The sequence below is a fragment of the Oxyura jamaicensis genome, chromosome 6 (assembly GCF_011077185.1).
Source record: "Oxyura jamaicensis isolate SHBP4307 breed ruddy duck chromosome 6, BPBGC_Ojam_1.0, whole genome shotgun sequence".
Classification (NCBI taxonomy): domain Eukaryota; kingdom Metazoa; phylum Chordata; class Aves; order Anseriformes; family Anatidae; genus Oxyura; species Oxyura jamaicensis.
Genome location: NC_048898.1, coordinates 4,556,389 through 4,578,136, shown reverse-complemented (window position 1 = coordinate 4,578,136; position 21,748 = coordinate 4,556,389). Strand labels below are relative to the sequence as shown.

General features: G+C 38.4%; 1 protein-coding gene and 2 long non-coding RNA genes across 18 annotated transcripts in view; 2 read left to right on the top strand and 1 right to left on the bottom strand.

The window, feature by feature from the left end:
- CTNNA3 (catenin alpha 3) overlaps window positions 1-21,748 on the bottom strand; it is a 457,011-nt gene that overhangs the window by 34,702 nt on the left and 400,561 nt on the right. For 13 of the 14 annotated variants that reach the window (XM_035330601.1, XM_035330600.1, XM_035330602.1 and 10 more), the window contains one exon: window positions 15,151-15,332. In XM_035330601.1, coding sequence (XP_035186492.1) covers window positions 15,151-15,332 — 182 coding nt within the window. Of the gene's footprint in view, window positions 1-15,150; window positions 15,333-21,748 lie in introns of those variants that run through there. The other variant, XR_004752032.1, reaches the window with a different exon arrangement.
- Window positions 1,060-18,035, top strand: LOC118169354. 3 transcript variants are annotated; one of them, XR_004752036.1, is made up of 5 exons: window positions 1,060-2,104; window positions 11,114-11,246; window positions 11,683-11,922; window positions 13,371-13,515; window positions 17,680-18,035. It is a non-coding gene; the product is annotated as an uncharacterized LOC118169354 (long non-coding RNA). The 3 variants fall into 3 exon arrangements; XR_004752035.1 differs by lacking the exons at window positions 11,114-11,246; window positions 17,680-18,035 and having other exon boundaries at window positions 13,371-14,005; XR_004752034.1 differs by lacking the exons at window positions 1,060-2,104; window positions 11,114-11,246; window positions 17,680-18,035 and adding an exon at window positions 4,644-4,666 and having other exon boundaries at window positions 13,371-14,005.
- LOC118169360 lies at window positions 4,839-6,530 on the top strand. Its single transcript, XR_004752042.1, has 3 exons — window positions 4,839-4,907; window positions 5,016-5,130; window positions 6,253-6,530. It is a non-coding gene; the product is annotated as an uncharacterized LOC118169360 (long non-coding RNA).

The window sequence follows — 21,748 nt, the reverse complement described above, 5'->3', positions numbered from 1 at the left end:
AACAGTGAACAACACTTAAGTAAAAATTCAACAACTCTTACTGTGTAAAGATAATTTTCTTCCCACCTACAGAAGATTAACAGAAAAGCAGTGAAATTCAGCTGTACAAAGGTTTACCATAGGCAATGTGAAGATGAGAATGTGTTCAGTTCCCTTGCAGGGTTCCAAGTGGGTAACAGACCTCCTTCCATCTTCATCCCTTGCAGAAAGAACAACCAGACACACACCCTTCTTTAATTCTTCAAGTTGAGGCTCTGAGTGCACCAAAGCCTAAAGTGTCTCCCTTTCTACTTGCTACTTATCACGCCTGAGTTTGTCAGCTATTTAAACTATTTAAAATGTTTATCTGTCTTAGCATGGGATACAACTCCTTCTTGCCCCTAATGCGATTACTGATCCACCATCCAATTACCCTGTGCAAAGCGCTTCCTCTTAGGGCAGGCAGTAACTTCTAAGTGCTATTTCATTGCTCCGTAATGTGACTACACTTCCTTTTGATATACTTTCATTGTTCAATCTATTCCACTGCCAGTGATGTTTATAGAAAGGAAAAATCAATATAGAGCAAATTGTTAAAAATGGGTAGCTATGCTCTGTATTGGTCAGACTTTATAAACTGCTGTTCTTCACAGCCAACTTTGACATAAGCTTTTCTTCTATTTCTCCATCTCATGGCACTGAATTTCTCCTTCCCCAAATAATCACCGAGAATTTTAAATAGCTATACCTGTGCTATCTGAATCATGACACTCAAGAAATTGTGTACGGATCCCATTTTCACTGTTTTTTACAGCTTTATTTGTTTTATTTATTTTGCTCCTCAGTGTGCTGAATATACACGGCCTTCCCATAAATGTAACAACGGCTTCAATGACAGTATCAGCTACTTATTTTAGGGGAATAAATGAGGTGCAGACAGGGATTATCTCAATCATAATGAAATAAGAATTACTAGAGCAAGTATATTTAAACTATAGCTTTTCAATAAGCTTACCGTGGATTGAAGATACCCTGCTAAGCTTTGAGACTCCATCTGTTAATTCTCACCCGTGCAGGTTATACTGCACAGTGTCACCATTTTCCTCTGCCATCACAGATGACACAGAACTACTGGATGTGTTTGATCCACAACTTGCTGACATTAAGGACAAAACTCTCAGATGATCTTAGCAGTTCATGACTGCGACAAGTATGCAAAAATATACTTCAAGAAGATCATACATTTGCAATCTGTGATGCAGATATTTGATGCAGACTTTTCCACCTTTGCTATCTTCTACAAGCCCAGGTTAACAGCCAGGTGCAATCTTTCCATAAAGAATTTACTGCTGTTGGGCATATGGTGAAGTGCGACTACATGTGTGTGACCTGGACATTCCAAAATACCTGTCACAATATTTACTCATATTAAGGTCACACACCTCCATATCCCCAGATACCAACCTCTAAGTATCTGCTGCATTGCTATGAACACAGCCTCACAGAACAATGCTGACTGGTGGCCATCTGGCTTTCAGAAAGTCAAGCACTACAAGCCATTCCACCCGAATGCAAGCTTTGTCCATCATTTCCCATCTGACTTTCTTTCAAGCAAACCAGGCGGTATGTCTCTACACAGAACTGAGGGCATGACAAGGGAAATGCCAACTTTACATTAAGAAAGCTGAAACCTGCTCTCAGCTGATGTCAGGCAGAGTTTGTGGTATGGGCATGTCTCCCTCTGCCCTGCAGTGTTATGCCTCAAAGGTATCAAGAATACAGTGGGACAGAGAAGCCAAACTGCTCACTGACCTTCATGAACAGTTGTACTACATCGGGATTGAGGTATACTGTAAGAATGAATGCCACTATCAGCAACATTTTAAGGAGAAAGAAATTTAATCCCCGTGAGTACCAAAACAGCAACCTCCAAAGTCAGTGGATAAAAAATGTGCTTAAAAATGCTGTATGCTGTTGAAGAAAGAAGTGCTGAAACTATTGCTAGGCTGTGTGAACCCCAAAAGGTCCTGCTTTAATTGAAAATGTTTGGAACAGACTCCAGTTCTATTTTTAGCAGAAAACACAGCAGTTGAGTACTGTTTCTGCTGTTCAGCGTGCTCCCAAGGTAAGCATTTCTGAACAGTGTTTCTCTTTAGTACGCATATTCAAAAAATGAAAATAAACTACAAGGATACTAAATAAAATGAAATAAGCATAAATTACACTAAGAATGGGTGTAGCTCTGCAACTTCTTGAAACAATTTTGTTTTACTGAATGCTGACCCTGATCTACCTTGACTCTTGGCCATAAAGAGAGCAGACGTTCAAATGAAACCCTGTCTTGTGGACTGATCATTCAGAAGAAAGCAGACATTTGGTATGGTGCAGACGGGGAGGGAGAAAGACTATAGGTGAACTGGTTTTATGAAGATGAAGGCTGTGTCTCTCTGAAGTAAGCAAGGTTTCATCTGCATAGTGATGAGGGTGACTTTATTAAGTGCTTTATGAAGTGCTTTATTAAGTCAAACTGGTCTATAACTCAATTCAGGGAAGAGAGGAAAATAACAGTAAAACAATTGTTAAAAAGGACTTAGGTCATATATTCAATGTTTTAACCATGCTTCCTCTACCCACCCTACAAATTATTTGTGATATACAAAACAACCATATCCAGGCATACAGTTTGGAGAAGCTCTAGCTGATTTGGATACGGCTGGGTACCCCCCCATAAAATCTGCTTTTTGGGTGCACACATTGGAAAATGTGGCTTACTCCATGTAAGACATTTTACAGTCTGGTAAAGAAACCATGGAAAACATTTTGAAAATTCAAGTTCTTTCTACCTGGCACTATCTTTACTGAAAAATGAAAATCTGCATATTTGCATGATTTGGAAGTATCTCTGCAAGAGTGCTTTGTCTGTTTTATTCTTTGCTAGTTCACAATGTCCACTGTGAAACACTAGAGCAAGAAAGGGCGTTCTCTTGACAACTGCATTTTAGTTAACCTGTTCTCTCCATGCCCCTACAGGCTTCTTCCCCTCTGGCTTTCTTTCTGTCATTCTTTTTCTATTCCATCTGCTAGCAGCTCATGCTTAAACCCCTTTCTGGGGGAGCTTCATGGTACTCTATAGTACAACACCCACAATGAGGGAAAAAGCCCTACAAGAGTTTCCTATTCTCTTTATTTCTTCTATCCAAGACCGTGCAAGGAGGAGATACTAAGTGCTACTTTGGAAGCTATCTTTTAAGTTATTTCTGATAATATGGAACAGTGTGGAAGATTATTCTTTCCATTTTGTTGTGCATGTACCAACCTGCAGAGAAGCTGCAAGCTCTAGAAATACAAAGTTTGTAGCGTTGCTTCTAAGGTTAAAGAAGAAAGATGGCACAGAAGTTCCTTGCTGCAAGCCTTCCTCACTCCTTTTTTCACCAGACTGCCCACCTGTCTCCTCAGTACGATCAGAGCAGCAGTCTAGAAAGTATCATCACGTCACTAAATTCATCTCAATCATAAGCAAAACTCTGAAGAGTATCTGCAAATTGTGGCAGCCAGCACTATGAAGTCTACACAGCTTCAACAGCATGTCCTTCTACTTTATAAAATAACATCCGACCGTTCTGTTTCTGTGGCTACTACTGGTCCTCTTTCTTTGAACGGTTAGTGTTGATTTTTATGTACCCACAGAGGGTACTATCTGTACTATCAATTTTGCCAACTCCACTTTGACACTTAAACTCTATGCTTGTATTTCATAAACACCAGACAGATCAACAGTGCAGTAACTGCATAAATCAGCTTTTTTCACCCTGGACAATAAGCAGTCAAGAGAAATGCTGGTGTACATCATACTCTGGATGTGACTGATCTCTTGTAGAAGTACGCAGCATTGAATCAGCAATGAATCCAGCAAAAAAAAAAAGAAAAAGTAACTAATATTTTATGTCAACTTTCTGGTCGTAATTAACTCACTGACGTGCCTACACTTCCAATGAAGGAGTTGATAACTGCGGAAGTTTCCAGTCTTTATTTCTTGGAAACCTTCCAAAGGAGTAGCTTCTAATTTCTGCTGATTAATTCAGAAGGAACCTGAACATATGGTGTTATAGCAAGAAATATTTAGCATGTGCAAAACATAGAAAATAAATTCTGTAAAAAGAGGTCTACATTTTAAAGCAAAAAAGTTAGGAGAGGTGCTTTGCCTTTTTAATGCTGCTGCTTTATTTCTCTAAGATACTTTTCTGGGCATTCTTTTCAAACAACAGCTTGAGCAAAATAAACAGAAAAGCAAGTCTTGCATCAAGCCTCGAAGTACAAAAAACAGACTGACTAATGTGCCAACTGGAGAATGCTACAAAAACCACCATATCCCTAAACATTATCACATGAACAGCAAACTGTAGGATGTCACTGATCGCATTACATCTGGTTTGGACACTGTACTACTGGCTTCCCCTGCTAGGTGAACCTGAGCCATCGGAATACTCAGAAAAGTGGCAGAGGAGAAACAACAATCCTCAGCTGCAGCTGTCATAGCCCTGAGTGTGCCAAAAAGGCCTTAATGGTCTTGAACAACCCCACCTGAGGCCCCCTCCCACAGACTCCACCCACTGGCTCAGAAGCTCTATTTAAGCCCTGCCCTACCCTCACCTCACCTCTCTATCCCTGACCTGGCCTGCATTTACAGGTATGTCTGCCTCTGGCTCTAGTTTCTAGTTCTACCCTTAATAGGCTCTAGACCTACATTGCTAGTGCCTTGTTTCTTAGATGGACCTCTTGTGCATGTGCTATATCTTGGCTTTGGGAGATTCCCTCTTTGGATAAATTAGACCTGCTTTATCACTTACCTTGTCTAGGATTGCTGATGGATCTTGTTGTGAGTGCCCTGGGCTGACTGCTGTGTCTAGATGCTGTAGAACTCTGCTCTGGTCAGTGAAAGCTCTGCAAGCACTGGGATTACTTTTGGATCCAGGCTTGCCTCCCTTAGGAAGCAGCTGGCTCTTGCTGTTCCCTGGCAGCAGCCTTTATCCTTGCAGTCTCAGAGTCTCACTCCTGCTGCCTCAAGAACAATGCAGAAGATGACCATGGGTGGAAACTGAGCAGTCTGAGTCAAACTGCTGGCTGGCCCTGCAGAAGCCTGGAACTGAGCAGGTAACTCTAAGCCCTGCATGATGGCTGCATGGCACCTTTGGGGTGCTCTGCTCCTTGCTGGGGAGCCAACATTGCTTCTGTCCGTTCCTGTTGAATAGTAAAAATGCCTGCAGAATACAGCCTAGAGGTGATACTGCTGTGAGGTGATATACCTTTCACCCTTGTGCTGGTCCTTAATGCTGTTCATATGGATACAGTTCTTCCTTGGTCTGTAACCCACAAGAGACTGCCCTGCTACAGGCTTCCCAGTTGGCTAAGTGGCTTAGAGGCTGTTAAATTACTGCCTGAACCCCCACATGCTTGAGAGACTTCTGTTTCTGTTGGCAGGAGCTAGTACATCAGGGTCCTGAACTCACTTTGCAGTTTGAGTACAGTAGTCCCTAAAGCTAAAAGGTGAAAGACAGCACTTTCTAGCACAAGAGATACTCACATATTAGTCTGTTTTACAGAGAAGTTGTATTTGCTCTAATGTATTTTGAGACTTGTAGTTTGTCTCATTTCTAGTCCTGGGTGGATGTTAAGAAGGTTAGTCAAATTTGTCTTATTCATTCAATTACTATATTGAGTATGATCCTTGCTTTAAGATATGCTTTGCTACACATGTAAGGTGTGAACATTAGTTCCTCATTAACCTCCTGGCCCAGCCAATAAACACTTCTGTCACATCACTTTTTTGCTTCATCTGTGCTAGTGACTGTACTACTGGTATCAAGAAGTACTAGGTACCCTGAAGTAGGTGCTGGACTGTTTCTAAGATTATTAAAAATGCAAGGGATTTAAGGTCTCCCAAAAGAAGAGAGTGAAGAGAAGCAACAGTTTAGTCCTTACTGATTTCTAGAGGGCCCATTGTTCTCACAGAAGTATTAGTTACTTAGAGATATTGAAACAGAGGTCTTCAAGTATTTTTCAAAATTCCCACTAGTATATTACTTTGTCCTATGCATGCTATAGGACATACAGGAGATGGGCCCTTAACAGGTCAGCAAAAACAATGGCTTTGTAGTATACAAACACATTTTCCTGGTCTTAAATGTATAAAACTTAGTGTTCCTTTTTAAATAATGAGCCTTCTGAGTTTTACTATGTGGAACATACAATTGCACTAAGAATCTGTTTTCACAGCTTCCACACCTAAAAGGAATAAATGATTGAGACATGGCTACAGACAGTCCAGAAGAGGCAACTAAACACTGCAAAAGCAAACATCACTAGAATTAAGCCGAAGAATTGTAGACTTCTAACCAGCTAACTAGCGGAACTCACTCCTTATGAATACAATGTTATATCCATGCTATTGGAAAGGAAGTAGCTTTGGAATGTTCTTACTCAAAGACCAAGCATAGGTTTGGTGTAATTTGTTTCTAGAAAATTTAAGAGCTTTCTGTTTTAACTAGCAAATGACTTCTGTCAAATGAAAAATTAGGTTAGAATTGGCAATTAAATAGTGAAATAATTACACATGCTTACAATGTAGAAAGATATATAGCTAAGTCAATGCAAGAAATTCAAAATAACGGAACATCTGCATGTGTCTGCAGAACAGCTTGCATTTTCCCACTACAACTGCACTCTCTGAACAATTTTAGGGGCAAAAGTTTATCCTTCCCATATTAGGGCGGAAAAACAACAAGATCAGCACAATGCAGCTTCTATCAATAGCGATTCAGGAGTACAACAGTTCTTGCAAATTTTATGTAATTAGCCTTCCCCAATCCCATCTTTTCCATTAAAGCCTTACTTTGGAATTATGACTACACTCATAGGTCAGTATTTTCTTTCCAGAACTAGAAGCATCACAGCATTATCAGAATTCAGGGAAGACATAAGCAATTGTATATGCAGCAGTTTAATAACCAAGAGTTAATAGGTTAATTATATTTTAATTTTATAAATAATTTGAAAGTTAATAGCACTCACAGGGGGAACTGAAATACCTGCTGTATTTTAGAAACTTTTTGTTTTGAGTAACATGTTAATAACTTCAAACTTTACAATCAAATTAAGAGACTAGGAAGGAACAGAATGCTTTCTTGAACATTTAATCACACAAGCTACACCTCAGGTATTATTACAGCAATTACTACCATAAACCTGACGCTGTCCTGGACCCACTGGAGAACATCCTGTACACCTACAGCACAAAGGAATGGTCTCTGCCAAAGAGCTTGTAATGTAACAAGAAAGAACAGACAACTCCACATCAGTCTTCAAAAAGGTAAAGAGAATCTGCACAACTACAGGCAAAGACCTTACCTCAGTTCTGGGGAAAATTATGGAGCAAGCCCTTAAGGATGGAACGCTGAGGACAGGAGTATGATTAGGAACAGACAGCACAGCTAAAACAAGGGGTGTGTCAAACCAACTACGTTCTGTGATGAAATGGCTAATTGTGTGGATGTGAGGACAGCAGTAGATGTTGTTCACCTTCATTTTTAGCAATCTTACAGTATCCTTGCAGGCAAATTGAAGAGACTTGGCTAGACAGACTATAAAGTGGACAAAACTGGCTGAACTGTTGGTCTTGTAGCATAATGGTCTGTGAGTCAAACTTCAACTGATGGATTGTTTCAAGTAGTGCTTCTCAGGACTGACAGTGGGGGGTCAATGCTGTTTAACACCTTCCATAACAAGGTTAAGGTGACAAAACACGCGCTCAGAAGTCTGCAGGCAATACTGATTTGAGGTAGTGGTTGATACTTGGGTGGTGGGCCTGCCATTCAGAAGGATCTCGGCAAGCTGAAAGAATGGGCTGACAAACTATGAATTTCAATAAAATCACATGCATGGTCTTGTATCTGGAACAGAACAACTCAACTCCATGCATAACTGCAGGGGAGAAGTAACCGGGTAATAACTTCATGTAAAATGACCTAACATGAGTTAGCAGTGTGCGTTTCTACAGTGAAGGCTAACTGCATAATGGCCTACATTACCAGCAGCACAGCCAACAGACTGAGGGAAGTGATGGCCCTGTACCTAGCCCTTGTGAGGCTGCACCTTGCATACTTTTTCCTCATACTGCCTGGGCCCACAGTGCTACAGGATACTGGCAACCTGAAGAGAGCCTAAAGAAAGGGCAGAACCCATGATGAATGGGACAGAGGCTGAGGGAACTAAGCTTGTTCGGCCTCAAAAAAAAAAAAGGTAAAAGAAGAGGCTAATCTGCATTCTCCTGTCTAATGGGGAGGATATAGAGGAGATGGACCTTTTCCTCAGAGGTACACAGGTTTTTTTTTTTTTTTAAAAAAAAGGTATGTAGGACATAAACTGCAGCTAGAAAACTCCTGTTAGAAAAAGAGGACGTTGCAAGGTTTCCCAGGGATGTTGGACAACACAATCTCTAGTCTCAAGTATTCTCAAAGCTTCACTGGATGTTCCCCTGAGGCAAATTGATCTAACGCAGCAATCAGTCTCTGAAAAAGCTATAACCACCAGAGGTCCCTTCCAACTTCATTTCTTCTATACGTTGGTAGGAACAAATGAATAAGCAACAAGATGAGACTGGACTGCTAAAACACTTGCTGATCTCTAATCCTCAACCTAGAGCATTTCCATGAGGGATATGAATGAGAATAAGGAGCTTCACAAGTACAGCACAGAAAGGACTTATTTAAAAATGAAATCTAGCAGGTGGCAAGGGAATATGTATTTATTAGGGATGTTATGAGCTGACTGGAGACTCTGTAGTGAGAGAGGTAAAAAGTACACCAAAAGGTTTTGGCAGTGAAGGCAGGTGGCTTGTTTGCAGGAGAGGTGAGAACAGAACTGTTTTTAAAAGGCTGTGTTTAAAGGAACAACAGAAAACATACAACAGGAAGGAAGCAGCAGAAGTGGCAGAAGCATAAAATGCAGATTTAAAACAAAGCCAATGTATGTAAGCATACATATGCAACTACCCCATTTCCTTCTTTGATGCTGACATGGAGCTTTAGTTTATCATTTCCCTTTAGTATCTCTGGTCTAAGTGTGAGCAATGGTTAACGATTGTTTACTGAAGTTAGTTTACACACGGTTTAGATGCATTTCCTCAAGGTAACACTGCAGAGGAAAGCAAGCAATGTTGCATTCATTGTTTTGTTCACTAGCTGTTCACTATTGTTTTATGAGTATTTAATGTGTTTTCATACCTGTAAATCAGCAAACAACACTGTATGTGTCATTCTTCTCACCTAACCCATTCTCTAGTTAAATAGTCTATCCATTTAGAACCTGTTTTTCACAGTTCAGAAGTAAATTCTGACTTTAAATTCTAACAAAAATATATATAAAACATATCTGAATATTTTACTGTTTGTCAATTAAGCATACGACAGAAAAAATCAAATCCATTCAACTTGCAAGTAAGTTGGATATCTAAATATCTTCACTATGGACTGATAGCCAATTATGTGTTGGGGGGGGAGGAAGCTTGGAATGCTTGGCTTCAACACTACATTCCCCAAGGTGATTGTCACTTGGAAACAGAGTTGTATAAAAGAACAAATTTAGATGTCTTTAAGAATTTAAAAAAATCTGTCAGAGGATGAATATTCAGTACTTTAAAAAAGCATTGCCTTTTAAGAAATTATAATGAGCCCTAAAAAATGAGACCAGTAGAACAGCAAATGATATTTCTGATTAAATATTTGCTGGTATGTCCTCAGGAAACACCTGAAACTCTTTACAACTAACATATTTGCAACAGCATCCACAAGAATATCATCAATTAACACTAAAATATGAATAAAGATACAGTACCATGCATGAAATCTGCTCAATCTTTTGAGGTGGAAGAGGATGATGTGGGGGATTTTTCCCTTCAAAAATTCTCACTTATTTGTGAAAGCTGAGTTTGTATACACCTTAGAAGCTCTGACATGCAAGAGGAATGAGCAATACCAGCTGATTCTGCATTACATGATATGATTTAACTTGATGCATCTCAACACTTCATCACACATCGGAGGGACCATGTTTCTACCAGCTGGGAACAACTGCCTGTGGCTATTACTTCGTATACATGCAGTTCTGGCAAGACAGCCAGTATCTTGCAAGTACTGCAAAATCTTAGTTACTATTCCAGCTAATGCACTTCTATTGTTCATTTTAACAATAAAATCTTACCTGTTTAATCTGCCATGTTGTACCAAGTAAATCCTACTGGTTCTGTTCATCAAAACAAGTATGATAAAACACATGCAAATATGTGCACACAACTAAATTATACTTGCTTTATAAATTAATTCATCATAAAGAACATCTTTATGCAATTAGTTCTGGTCAAAGTTAGCTTCAAGATAGAACCCTAAGAGAGTTCACCTACTTTGCCATATAGCTGAACGGTCCAAAATAACTTTATGATGTCTCAGTGGGACAAAACTGCTTTTGACAAAACAACCTCTCATCTTTAGGTAATTTTTGATGAAATGCTTAAGTTTAAAGAGAGCTATTTTTTTCCTCTTCTTATGATGCAAACATTAAGTGCCTGTGGACTCTCAAAAGGATCCCAAACTGCTTACTGAAATAATGATGAGCTTTGAATACTCTGGTATGAGCAATGAGGGGGGAATTTTTATATTTTATATATACCCGAAGTAGAACTGTAGATTTAATGGCATCCAGTCAGTTCAGGGGTTTTGGCAATGTAGGTACTATTACTGTATTTATAAAATAATAATAAATATGTATTGCCACCTTGTTTGTCAGTGACAGACTGGGGGGGGGGTGAGTGAGGGTCAAGACAAGATGGGCAGGGGGCTGAATGGAAATGATTAAAAATCTGAGGGGTAAGAGGGGTGAGAAAAAGGTGAAGAGATCAGTGAATTTGAGGGGGCAATGCAAGAGCTCCACCGTATTTCAGGAAAGTCTAGCTGTTGAAGAGAAACTAGCAGGATCACGGGTAACTCTGAATTAGGACACCAGGAAGGGCAAAGAGAGATATGATGAGGAGCTGTGTGGATGAACGTGAATAGGAATGGAAACCATTTTTTTTTTCTTCTTCTAGTCCTGTGGTTTCTTCAACTCCCTTTAAGTACAGAGCTGGCATCCTCTTCTTGGGTCCCCTCTTTGGCTTTCCCAAGCAAACACTTGAGAGAGAGAGCAGCTAAATTAACACTCAGAACTGTGGTTGTTAGCAGGTGTGGAGGCTTGCTAGATTTGGCAGCTGCACTTGGGGTCTTAACCAAGACTACTACTGAGAGAAAATGTTATGCTGGGTTGCAGTCTCTGTAAGTACTACAGGTATAAGCAGAATTAGATTTTGGCTTATAATATGGATAACGGGGGGACAGCTTGGAGGAAGGGGGGTGATTTTGCTAGACTTGTTTTTTGAAGTAATGTTCATTTCCTTTATTTTGCTATCTTTACTATTTTTCTAGTATTAACTCTGATGTTGGTTGCCATTTAAAAAGACAAGTCTCAATTACCAACGGCAAATGAGATGCATTTTGTGAAAAGCTTGCTGATGTTCGCATTTGCAAAATGGGCAAGGGTGAAACTGCAGTGACTATAGCTTACTGTTTGATTCCAGATGAAGTCTAGGAAAATAAATGTTTTTATTTATCCAAAATATAGGTTAACTCTTCTGAATCTGCCCCTTCCTGTTGCTGTACCAAAGGTGACTGACAGTGCTTGAGAACACAGCTGGCTTTCTCACTTCCTTCCCTGTGAACATCCAGGGATGTAGACTGCTGAGGCCACAGCAAGCACCAGCTTGTCTTAAGGTTTGAGCTCTCCAGTCTGCAATTCAAAGGTCTGGGCACAGAAGACAAAGGATTATGACATTTTGTGTTTGTTGCATCAGATGCTACTCAGGTAAATACTGGACTTGCCTTTTTTGGCATTTATTGTCTGAGTAGATTTCTGTTTCCTTTCAAATGCACTACAAAGCCTTCAATTTTACTTAATCCTGATGAGCGTCTTTCAAAGGTTTGGATTTTGGAGACTAGTTTATCAGTTGCATCACAGGGAAGGAAAAGCAGCATTTCAGTCCTTTGTTCAGCTTTTGAAAGCATTCTGTTTCCTGGGTGAGGATGAGATTTGACGGATTTGTCTGTAAGTTTTCCTTTTGGCCTTCTTAGATGACTTTATAATTAACTTTTTTGTGTGCAAAATCATTTTGAATTTCTTAATTCTCCTCATGTGCAGAGTTCCCCCGTGTCTTACAGTACAGTGGATGATGGCTGAAGACTTAAGTGCTGGTAAGAGCTTGGTTTGACCTCTGTCCCTTTGTGGTCTTGAGTCTCTGACGTCTAAAATGCCAGAGGACAAAGAGTAGGAACATCTTGAAAACTCAGTCTAGAACTTACTCCCTACCAGTTGTTCTGGTTTGAGCTTCCGCTATTTCAGCAGAGACTGCTGTGTGGGAATATGCTATTTTAAAGGAATAGCTTCTGTCTCTGCAGTGAATGAGTTTTCCTCCTTTAAATTGAAGATAGGTCCGTGACTGAGCTTTTAAGCAAACATAACTTATGAAAGTAATATATATATATACATAAAGCAGTCAATTAATTTAACTCACTGCTTTTATACATAGATTTTAATATTTGTGACATTGTTTTGATAGGTGGTATCTAAATTGAAGAGAACAGACCAGAATTGGCCTCTGAGAAGGTAGACTTTTAAGGGTGCTAAGAAGAGTCTAACTTGGATTTGGGTTGTAGGATCGATCTGTGAAGTGTCTCTGTGTACTGTACTGTAATTTAAAATCTTGGCCTGTGAATCAGTTGGTTCAGTCACAGAAGAGTACTTGCTTACAAATATGAGACATTAAAGAAAATATAATTTAATCTGAAGTGCTTATATAACTACACCAGGGTTCAACAAGCATATATGACTCAGTTGTCTTAAGAAAGGTCCAATAAAACTCTAAGCAGTTGATTCAAAGCTGTTGTATGACTTTTCAAGGTACTATCTTTTAAAGCTGCTTTTTACAGAAACTGAATGTGTTGCTAATAAACAGGCTTAGGATCATGATTGATCTAGAGTCCCAAATACGTGTATTTTTCTCTCGATAAGAAAATACTTTGCTTTTTTCTGAGCTGTCCAACAATCCTCAAATTACATTATTGGTAAGTAACCTTGCACTGCTTTTGAAATAACTGTTTAAGTTTGTCCCAAATACAGGACTGAATTGTTTTTAAATATGTGGAAAAACGTGGAACAAAATTACCTCCAAAAGGACATTGGGTTAGGGAGATATGTCTATGCTTCCTCTGGGAAGGTGGGGCTGCTATGCTGTAATCTCTACTCTGTGATTCCAGTGTTCTGGAGCGTGCAACAGGCAGAATGACTCAGAAGAGAACTGACTTGAAAACATACATGGACATATTCAAATACAGCTTTCTAACAGTTTGAGATGAAGTTATGTAAGGTACCAAAGTAAGACATTACTGCATACACAATATGGTAAGGACAACTTGGCTTCTGTTACTAACAGTCCTAGAAACCTAACAATAGACTTGTTAGGATAGTCATACCCCAAAGAAGTTATGCATGCATAAACAAGTATTTTGTATATACTTGCATTTCTCATACTATTGTCTAAACACCCATGAAGTAAAAAGATTCGTGTACTTCCTAAAATTGGGAAGAGAATCATCAAAATGCATCTTAAAATATTGTAGAGTTCCTTAACGTACTTTGAAATAAAGAATAGGATTCCCCCTCTCTCATCCCAGCAGACTCCCAGTAGATTTTAGTCTTCCCCTCAGGTAAATTTTTCTACCAGAGTCTTCTCACAATTCTCAGTGGATTCTCTGGTGATCTGCAACACTGAACAAAAACTGCTCTTGGACTCAAAACTGCAAATTATGCTGTTTTCAGCAGAGACCCAAAAATGCAAAGTTAAGGATGTGAACTGGCCTTGTTAATCTTAATATAAATCTAATAACTTAAAGAATTTGGTGAGAGGGGACTTCAATTGTAAAGTCTGACTTGAGGGCAGAACATTTTCTTTTACAGTGGCCTCAATTTGTACGCTGCAAAAAGAATAAAAGGATTACAGAGTTCAACATACAATTTTTTTACTTTCTCTCATATGAATGTGAATTTAAAATGGGATACCATGATAAAATGCTACAACTGTCTTCCTGAGAACAGGCCTCAGTCAGATCTTGGCTTTGTTAGCTGTTTCAGCTCTATGCAACTCTTAAGCAACTCTTAATTTACACCCCTGAAGAATCTGTCCAAGAGGCTTAGATTTTTTTTCATATCTTGCATGAAACTACTTGTTTTATGAGACATGAAAGGTTTTGCAAAAGCTTCATGTTTTAAGGCCTTACCTGCCTATCAATAACAATGTTACTAATAACCAAATCTAAAAAAAAAAAAAAAAAAGAAATGCACAACAACCAGTACTTACCTTCGGTATAACTCATTTGATGAAATTTACTGAACATATATTCAGCACAGGGCAGAAAAAGCTTCTGAACTTAAGATTGTTTCATATATATAGTTATTGCACAGAATATACTGTCAAGAGCGAAATACCAGCTTTCAAAGCTGTCTACTGTAGGACATTTTGTTTTCCCAAGCTACATAAAGTAAAGTAAGATGATACAGTTCTGATGAAAGCAATAGCAGGCAATGCAATATAAAATATGCATGACTCTAAATGTATACACCAGACATATGCTCTGTCCAGTATGTTTTATGCATGACTAGAATATACTACATGCTAGACAGAATGGTATGGTACAAACAGAAGAGTAACAGACAAGACTGAATTACACTATAAAATCAAGATGATTGTTTCTTTTTTTCTTTCATTGAGAGGAGAAATAAAGCGCTAAAAAAATAAAAAATACTCCAACAAGCCAAATGAAAAACAACAGAAAAGATTTAAGGACAAGCATGGTTTAAAACCTCAAACCTCCCCTCCACCATTTCTGTGCTACCAGCTAGCACTGTAAAGCTAATTACATTATCTTAGCCACTCAACTTTGAGAAGACGCTGTCAACTGACATTAAAAACTCACCATAACACTATGGCAATGGCCTCCAAAATTTATAAGTACTGAAGAGCATTTTTTGCATAATTACCTTGTGAAGTCAGTCATCTCCATCATAATCACACACATCCTCTTGGCCAAAACAATGATGTCATTGCTGGTATCATCCCATATTTCAATCTCTGCATCGAGCTTACTCTTGACTTTTTTGAAGTCGGCCACTTGCTCAGCTATCTTTTCCTTTTCAGCCTCTGGCAGTTGAGTCATCTTAGCCTGAAATATAAAATAAATTTATTTGCTTAACATCTGTTTGTCAGGGAGGGTTTTTTGGTTTTAGTGGTGGTGGTAGGTTTTTTTTTTTTTTTTATATTGCTGGGTATTATTAAACACGTACCTGTAACATGGTGTGGCCTGAGCACCTCTGAATTTCAAAATCATTACACTATCATTGGGTTGGGTCAAATAATTAGGTTGGCAGAATGGGAACAGTGCTGTCCCATGAAACCATTAGTATTAATGTAGCCAGAGAAAAAAGAAAAAATTCTTCCAAACAGCCTTTGTAAAAGATGACTGACAGATTTTCCTTTTACTGTGAATGAAAAGCCTTGATTTTTTTTATTTTTAAGTATGATATATATGCAGGTTATAAAATGCAATACATTTTCAGATAGATGAGTACAAAGGAAAAGGTTTAACTGTTCTAAAACTTCCAAGTGTGCTTGCCCTCTCTTCTGAGAAGGTTCCCTAGTGTCATTTTAAGAACTGGTAAAGATTTGCTTGTTCAAATCTGCATCTTCTGTCTTTGAAGAAGATAAAGAAACAGATTAACACATTAGAAAATCAGCATGGGACTGAAGTTACCAAACAAGTACCTTGAATGCCAACAGGAAAATAAATATCCAATGTTCAAATGCGGCCACAGTCAATCTGGGCTCAGGTAGGACACAGCTCTGTACTAGGCTGCAGCTCTAGACTGGTCTATTTGCAAATATTGCACAAGCTAAAACTGTTTCAAATTAAGATTTAGTATAGCTAGAGAAGTGGTGTATTCTGTGCAATTTCAGACTATCATAACATACACTTAATGCATGTATTCTTCCTATATTTAAGCATTATGTTTATTTTTAGAATAACTGAAGATATTAATACTGAAATAACTTCTCAAAATGCAGCATGGTGAGAGCGTAAATATTTTCCCTAGTATTCTTCTTCATAAGCAAGATCATCAGTTTGTACCAGACAAGGGTCAAATATGTTTCCTGTTGTGACACACAGGCCAAGGAAGTAGACAAAAATAATAGGTAGCCAAAACCAAAACACAGTTAACAAATAAGGCAAAAAAAGCATCTGACTCATGAAGATTCGTCAATAAAAAATTAGAGCTTTGACTTCTCATATTATGTAGGACACATTATTTAAATATTACCGATCTGATAAATGGTGTAAACTCACTATGAAAGCAGAAACAGAAGAAAAACAGTTTGCCATGAAACCTGTCATTGCTTGGGATTGTGTTATTGGTGATTTCCTGATTTCCTTTTTTTTTAAGTACTGTGCATTATTTCCATCAGGAAATTTAAATCACTTACATTAACTATAAATAAGTTTAATTTATTATTTCAGATGTAATCAAACAGAAGTGCAACTGTGGTTCAGGTCCCAAGTTGTTCCCAGTAAACTGAAATCTGCAGTTATGCAGAACTATGCAGTTATTGTGGAAATGATTTTAAATTGCATGGATTAATTTAGCCAGAACCAAAAGCTGCTCTTGCCCATTTTCTAACCAGTGTCAACCAAATCAAATTCAGTACAAAACAGATTCCCTGGATGTGAACTTTCAGGAAGTTCATGTTCTTCCTTGACTCTGCAGCCACAGAATCAGAAGCTTTAATCCCCAAGTGGATGTTAAGTACAGGAGGCAGTTCCTACAGGACTGCATCTCCAGAACAGAGCTGCCCGCTCCCAATTCAGACATGTAATCCAACAGTGGGAACTGCCTTCAAAAGGGATTCTTTGGTATCGATTCTCCAAGACTTACAAGTCCTGATAGGTGATTTGAAGCAAAGCTCAGGTTCATCATAGTAGATTTGGTATTTTAAACACATAAAAGAAGTAAAGAAGTACCTATTAGAATCTAGAGAAAAAAAAAAAAAAAAAAAAAAAACTAGAAAAGGACTAGCAAGCTTTCACTTACGTTCCTAGTATTTCTTAACCAATTTTAGAAGTTGATGGACTCAATCCAGCAAGTCACGTCAGAGTTGTCATACCCACAGTGGGAAAACACTACAATCACAAGATACAGCATACTGCCTTTGGAAGCATGATAACCACACCAAGATAAAGAAAAGGCAGTTGTATGAATTCCAAATACTTTCTGTATTTGATTAAGAACTTCATGAAGTTTTTCTGACCTTTTTAAGAGCTCTTTTTGTTTTAAATATTTGGATAAATAAAAGTTTGCAGGGACACTGAGAAAAGCATGTTATGAAAACAACATGTGAAAACATTAATTGCAAATCCCATAGTAAATTCTTTCATATTTTGTTTCAGATTTGTATCTGGAACTTGAGATAAAGCAGTATTTGAAAGATTATCCCACATTTTCTTTCATTTTTTGCAGCTAGCAATGGTCACCTAGACTGTATTTGCTTTGGTACATGAGCACTGAACAGCTCAACATAAGTAACTGACTACAGGCAAAAAACTTGTGACACAATGCATTCTCCCCCACTCCCTCTCTTACCTCCAACCACGAAGTCCTACACATGTGATCCTCACTACCCAAAAGCCTCTCAGAGAGACTGGAGACCCCCCTAATGGAACAACAATGGCATGTGGGCTTCTGCCAGGATCACTAGAGGCTTCATGCTCTTACAGGCTTTTCTCTTTCTGTATATAATTACAGATGTCTATATATGTTTATTCGTTGCTCCTCTTCCTCCTAATAAGGCCTCAGCATTATCTCAACTGCCTCAAGTTTTATTGTAACTTTTTCTTGAGAAGCAATTAGTTACGATTATAGAAATGATTATATGCATACATACAATAAAATAAAATAAAACAACAAAAATAGATATTTGAAATCAGCTGCACTGGTTTTCTATGCAGATACCTTATGTTCCACACCAGGCTGGGCGACCAAGATCTTTGGTACTGCTGATCTCCATGGTGCTACTCACACAGTGTTTTGTATTTATCACCTTCTCTCTGTAGTAGTCCACCTCTTGCATGGTAGGCTATCAAGAATTCAGAATTATATATGGCACCTATTAACACACTGTAATTATGTTGCAGTAATAAATACCTTGTGGTTTATTTTTGTTTATAAAACATCACCTACCAGACTTAAAATGGAAAGTTACAGCAGTGGCTGAATTACTGTTACAGGTAATCAGTTTAATATGTAATGCATATGTTTTTCAAGCCAGGCCATTTAAGAGATTTTATCTATGCTTGAATTACTCTGTCATGAGGCTAATTTTTCCATTTATATGAATTACTGGAAATTACAGATCTCCCTAAGTATGTTATAATTACAATCACTGAATTAGAAAGTGTAACTGGGTGTTTTAAGCAGTACTTTTCCTGTTTTGTTAAAAAAAAAAAAAAAAAAAAAGACCTACAACAGACCACGTAAGATCAAGACACATTTTTATCATGGCTATAAGATGAGCTTCCTGAGAAAGATATGAAACAGACAAAAATAAAGTGTTAGGCTCCAGAATCAGAAGAATTGACGTACCACTTTTTACACTGTTTTGGGTTCAAGAACACAGGCCTGGATTAGAAACCAAAAGTAAGATGACATCTTAATGAAAGCAGTCGAACACACAGTTAACACAGACTGTTATAGACTGTTATACACCAACACAAATGACTTTCAGCTGGAATGAGACATGTTATCGGTTGGAACAAAGGGGCATGGGAAACTACAATTCTGACCTTGATTTCTGTTCCCTTTCCCTCATACTGCTTTAAAAACATATATGGTAACAAAATAAAACAAGTGTACATACAGTCTTTTAAGTGCAGACATGACCTTGCATTTAAATAGAAAACATATAGGTACATGTGAAATACAAATATAAATTAAATGTCTGATATTACATGAATGCAGGATTATTTTGTCCACGAGGAGAAAATGATTTTCTTTCATTACTTCTTTTTTCTTCTTTTTCTTTCTTCTCTAACAAAAAGCACACCTCTTACATGGAGAAAGGATGAAAAAAGAAATAACAGTATGATATACAGTACATCCAAACAGATGTTTACATCATCAAAAACTCCCTCTGTCTAAGGTGAAGGTGAGCCAGATAACCTTTCCGAAGGGAAAACCTTCCCTTTGAAAACTATTTAACATTTCCTGCTTTATAAGTTGCAGTACCATGAAACCGCAAGGAGAGAAGAGGAAAACACTGATTTTCCACAATTCTGTATGTTACCAAGAAAATAAACCCAACTTCCCTGATGGACCACGTGAGGATAGACTCTTTTCAGAGCTTTTAAAAACAAGAATACAAAATAACATGCTCTTTAGGTTTTGTAGTTAGAAGGTAATGGCACAGATCCAAGAAGACCAGATCAATGTCCCTGCTTTGCCTAGTTGAGAGCTAAGCTTTGTATTCCACAAAGGGCTCAGCAGCTACATGAAACCATCCCACCTAAATTTTTGCTCCCCAGCTATGGTCAGCTGGGCACTGGCTTCAAAGACGTTTGTTGGAAGTAAACAAGATCTCTTCAACTCAAAAGACAGTGATGCATTTCCATCAGTTTTAAATAATTTCCAGCTGTGACCTGTGATTGTTTTTTGTTATAATTTATAAATTTATACGTTATATACAACTTTGTAGATCTGTCACATGTAAATCTGTGCACATCAGTTGAGTATTTTATCACAAAGGCAGACGTAAGATGAATGCCAAACATAAGCACATTTCTTGAATACAGCACAGAGTTAGAAGAGATTCTGTTAAAATTAATAAAACGTACTCACTAACTTTTAAATCACATCCTACTTTTTCTGCTAAGTGAACAATCATTCAAGTTTGTATAAAGACACAAAACAGCAAATGCTGGATATTAGCAATCTATAGCGAAGTGAATATAAAGAGTGTTCCCTATAGATGAAATGTATGGGTGTGATACTGACAGCTGGGAAAAGCTTTATTTCTTCTTTCAAGTTTACTACCTGCTGTCACCAGTTGTCCTACTTCAACATGCCGCAAAATCTGGACTACACTGGGTTTTGTCACTGATTCTCATGTCATTCTCTACACAATCTAGGGAAGCAAGATCTAGATGTAATTGCCCTTGAGTGGTTGTGACACTCATTGAAAAACTGTTCACGGAATATTTACCAAGAACTCATGACAACGTGGAGGGATCTATAAAATGAAATTCTGAAGGGACTGGCCCTGACTCGGGCATTATTCACTATTTCCAGTAATGGTGTGGATGGAAGAAGCAAAAGCACACATTATACATCTGCAGTATAGGAGCCCTGGTTTACAATTCTAAGTGATTTTTACTCCTTGCTAATTCTTAATTCTTAAATTATCATGGTTTCAATAAAGGCAAGAGATAAAGGCAGTTAGCAAGTAAATTGAATGCTTTTGACAGATCATGACTCCTCACAGGGAATCTTTTGCCACGTATTAAGTGAAAAAATTAGCAGAACCCACTCAAAATTACTGTAGCTACTGGTATTATGCTTGATTTTTTTGTCATTGACATTTGTCTGTGAAGCACTGCTAAAAATTAAACTTACTTATTATTTTAAACTTGCCTCTTTGTTATCAAGATAGCAAACACTTGCTGTTAATGTATGTCAGCATTTACATTAATATAGGAACTTGGATGCAAAGTCATTGTTTATTGAGTGACAGTATCTCATTCATCTCCCTTCTAAGTGGTCCATTCTGACAGCTGCCCTGGCAACAAAAGAGCAAAACACATTTTGGGGTGCATTAAACATAGCATAGACAGCTTGTCAAAAGAGGGGATTCTCCTGCTATATTTAGCATTGGCGTGGCTTCACCTTGAATATAGTGTGCAGTTCTGGGCTCCACAATGGATGATATGGTACTTGCAAGTGTCCAGAGGAGGGCAACAAAGCTGGTAAAAGGGCTGGAAGACATTCTAATGAGGAGCTGAGGACGCTCGGGTTGTCTAACCTGGAGTATAGGAGGCTGAGAAGTGACCTCGTTGCTTTCTACAGCTTCCCAAGGAGGGGAAGTGCAGAGGGAGGTGCTGGTCTCTGCTCCCTGGTCACAGATGGCAGGACACATGGGAACGGCACAGAGCTGTGCTGGGGAGGTTCAGACTGGACATCAGGGAAAACTTCTTTACTGAGAGGGTGGTCAGACACTGGCACAGGCTTCCTAGAGAGTACATTGATGCCCCATGCCTGTCAGTGTCCAAGAGGCACTTGAACAATGCCCTCATTAATATGCTTTAACTTTTGGCTAGCCCTGAAGAGGCCAGACAGTTGGACTAAATATCTCTGAAGGTCCCTTCCAGATGAACTCTTCCATACCCTCTGTATAAACTGCAAATGCAAAAGATTTTATGCAAGTATCAGCAGGTCTTCTTAATGTTCATATCGATTCTCTCAGAGAGTTTGGTTAAGACTGTCTTTTCAAGGCTGAATATGTTTTTAGATATGCATTAATGATCACTGTATTTAAGAC